Raw genomic sequence first — 3,153 nt, forward strand, 5'->3', positions numbered from 1 at the left:
TTAGATCTGATTACTTCTAAGTTACTTTTTCGAATTCCTAACCACAACTTATTTGCCAAGTTTCTCCCTTGCTCTACCTCCTAAACGTTGTTGAAGGCTATACCTTGCACAACAATTTTGACAACTGTTTGTCCTCAAAGATCCAACGTTGATAAGGGATTGGGAACTAGGGGATGAATGGAGCCACCCAGTCCTACAAGCAAAGTACAGCATCGATTCAAATTTTTAGCTTTCAAAACTTGCCCAAATTGCGGTAGGTCCCGGAATTCGTCCACAGAAAGGCCAGAGAGACAACTTCACTCATGAACCACCATGTTGTTTACAACAAAACATTTCAGGCATCCCAGTGTGCATGAAACCATCTCTCATCTCTGTTTTCTTTCAAAGGCTTGCCGTAGACGAAGATGGCCGGAAAATTAAAATCACTCATATTATGATAAACCAACCAGATTTTAACCCACTCTCTCACTTCCCGATCACGAACCGTTGACATTTGACTCCTGATGCGGAAATTTGAGCCCACATTGACCCAAAACCGCAGATTTTCTTTTTAAACAGCTATTGTGAATCTTGGGTATTTTGTTCTTCTTGTGTCAAATTGCATGTTTTCACCTTGTAGTTTTACTTTCACTTATTTATGTATATATTTCAACACTTTAAATAAGTAACTGTATGTAAGCAAGTCAAGCCTGGGATATCGTGTAAGTTAAGCAGCTCGGAAGCAGCTCTTTGAGCAACTTAAGAAGTTCAGGTAGCCTGGAACAAGATGTGCTCATACATGGGCGACTTAATTGGGAAATGCCATGGAGTATATGCCCAAGTTGGACTTTGTTGGACTTTGACCTGCAAATGGTTCAGTAGACCTTTTCAGATAACGGCTAGCAAGCGCAGATCACGTCAATACCACATACGAGATCGTGCTCGGTGTTACTGAATCAACTGATACGCCTCTTGAGGGAATGAGACTAAAAAATCAAAATACAGCCAGAAACGGCGGACAGACTATATTTATCGGGTGCAGGAACCGTCTCTAAGAAACCAACGATCTAGGTCACTTGCTTGTGCAAATTAAGAATTCATACAATCATCATTTTGCTAAAAAATGTCGGCGGTTTTTAGTATTGTGCTTTCACGATTGATTTCAATACGGTGGACAATCTACTGACGAACACTGACTTTTTGTATAACAAATAAACGGTAAAAATTAGCATCATATTAATTTCTCTTTGAGGAAAGACAAAGACTGTAGTTAGCGAAGATGAGAGTCACAGCCGCATCAAACAGCTGAATCTCGATTTTTTTTATTTAACCCTTTCAGCCCCGATAGTGCCAAATGGCACTTATAGATTTTACTCTGTCTAACGCCAGACGATTTTACTCGTCAATGGGGAACCCCTTGGGGCTTAAAGGGTTAAGCTAACAGCGTGAAAAAACTATGTCCCTGTTTAACCCTTTCAGCCCCGATAGTGCCAAATGGCACTTATAGATTTTACTCTGTCTAACGCCAGACGATTTTACTCGTTAATGGGGAACCCCTCGGGGCTTAAAGGGTTAAAATAGCAAATGCTCATTACATAAGTGTGGAACATAAAAACGACGCAGTGCAATTCAAATATGAACCTTAATATTACAAGTTACAGATAACAGCAACTAAAACTTTTCTATTTTATACTTAATTTTAACCTTGTCTTAAACCCTGTTATATTGGGGAAGTTCTCTTTCTTCTGCAACCCCATATATATAATTTAGCGATAAGTGTTAATAAATGGTTCAGCAAGGGACACTCGAAGGTCCTCGAAGAAAAACGTCTTGGAGAGTAAAATGGACGACTACTGCTATCTTTAATTGAAAAAATTGAATTTAAATTCCTTCCTCTCTGGTGGTCGGGAAGGAAAACCAATAATTCTTGTCCCTAAAATAGAATTACGCGAAAAACGATTGTGATGAAGTCCCCATTATAAATTTTCAACATTGCTATCGAAGCGTCTCTTTTTAACCAGCTGCGCCCTACCAACACCATGTTCGAGTGTCTGTTCTCAGAATTAACACAACCAGAACACTTTGAATTAATAGTTGACGCTACTGTTACAACCTTAACCAGTGTGAATTCACACATTGAAGAAAGAGTAATAATACAGAGTTTCGTCGCAAGCGTCACGAAAAAAATTCAACTCGTTGATCAATCCCTCGTGGAAAATAAGGAGTGCCTTTTGCGAGTCAACAGGGGAGAAAAAATTATCAACAAACTTCTCAAGCCGACTTTTCTGGTCATCTGGTTTATTGTCATCAAACCAGTCGAAGTATGGATTCTCTTTTGGAACTGAATCTATCAGCTCACCTGCAATCCATGGCCACAGCAAGGCACATGGTAACATAGCGATAGCTAAGAACTTGGGATCTTTGCGGGCCAAAGCTGACTCGTAACCAACGTATGTGGCAGCTGCAGGACCCATGACTAGGCTTTCAGGACCCTTGATTCGCCAGGACTTGACAAATTCCTGGTTGTACTTCTTGTAACTCTCCGACTGGACCCTGTACAGCAGGGCAAATTCAGGGCTCCCTTTTTCCTGCATGCTGTTAGCAGCAATATTGAACGCTTCCACAGCGTTGAAGCAGTAAGCAGCATCTTGCACCATGTAGCCACCATAGTCATCAGGGGCAAGTGTTCCCGCCGCCATGCCCTGGATAAACTTGGATTCTTTGGCAGCTTCACGGATCTTCAAACTTGTCTCATTTTCGAACGATTGTTGACTGAACGAAGATCGGTTTGATTGTAAATTCTCTTTTGGGCGAAGGCCCTGAAAGAACCTCTCGTAAACCATTGACTTAGAACCAGAGGGGCTCATGGCCACTAACGAGAGTCGGTCTGGTTGCAAATTCTCATTGGGTTGAAAACCAACGTCAAATCTGGTTTTTCTTAACTTCCTGAGCTGCTGTTTTGGTCCTAGGGAGGAAAATGACTCGTCAGTAAATCACTTCCGGTGACTGACTGGTGACTGAACGATTGCGTCGCGTAGGACCCTCCCCTCATCCTCCGCAATGGAAAAAAGACGTCGTTTCCGGAGATGTTCCGTCGTTCGCCAAAGATTAATTTACTTTGCGGGAAACGGAAATTCGGGAATGTTATAGAAACATCTCAGTTAGAACTTTTTG

General features: G+C 41.5%; 1 protein-coding gene across 1 annotated transcript; it reads right to left on the reverse strand.

The window, feature by feature from the left end:
* Positions 1-1,559: 1,559 nt before the first annotated feature.
* LOC137986315 (uncharacterized) lies at positions 1,560-2,937 on the reverse strand. Its single transcript, XM_068833507.1, has one exon. The coding sequence runs from the start codon at positions 2,844-2,846 to the stop codon at positions 2,109-2,111; it is 738 nt and encodes a 245-aa protein (XP_068689608.1). The 5' UTR covers positions 2,847-2,937; the 3' UTR covers positions 1,560-2,108.
* Positions 2,938-3,153: the final 216 nt, after the last annotated feature.

Source organism: Montipora foliosa, unplaced genomic scaffold (assembly GCF_036669935.1).
Source record: "Montipora foliosa isolate CH-2021 unplaced genomic scaffold, ASM3666993v2 scaffold_184, whole genome shotgun sequence".
Classification (NCBI taxonomy): Eukaryota; Metazoa; Cnidaria; class Anthozoa; order Scleractinia; family Acroporidae; genus Montipora; species Montipora foliosa.

Bases quoted from the DNA above. Each gene is read 5' to 3' on its own strand.
- LOC137986315 (XM_068833507.1), bottom strand. From the start codon at position 2,846: ATGAGCCCCTCTGGTTCTAAGTCAATGGTTTACGAGAGGTTCTTTCAG.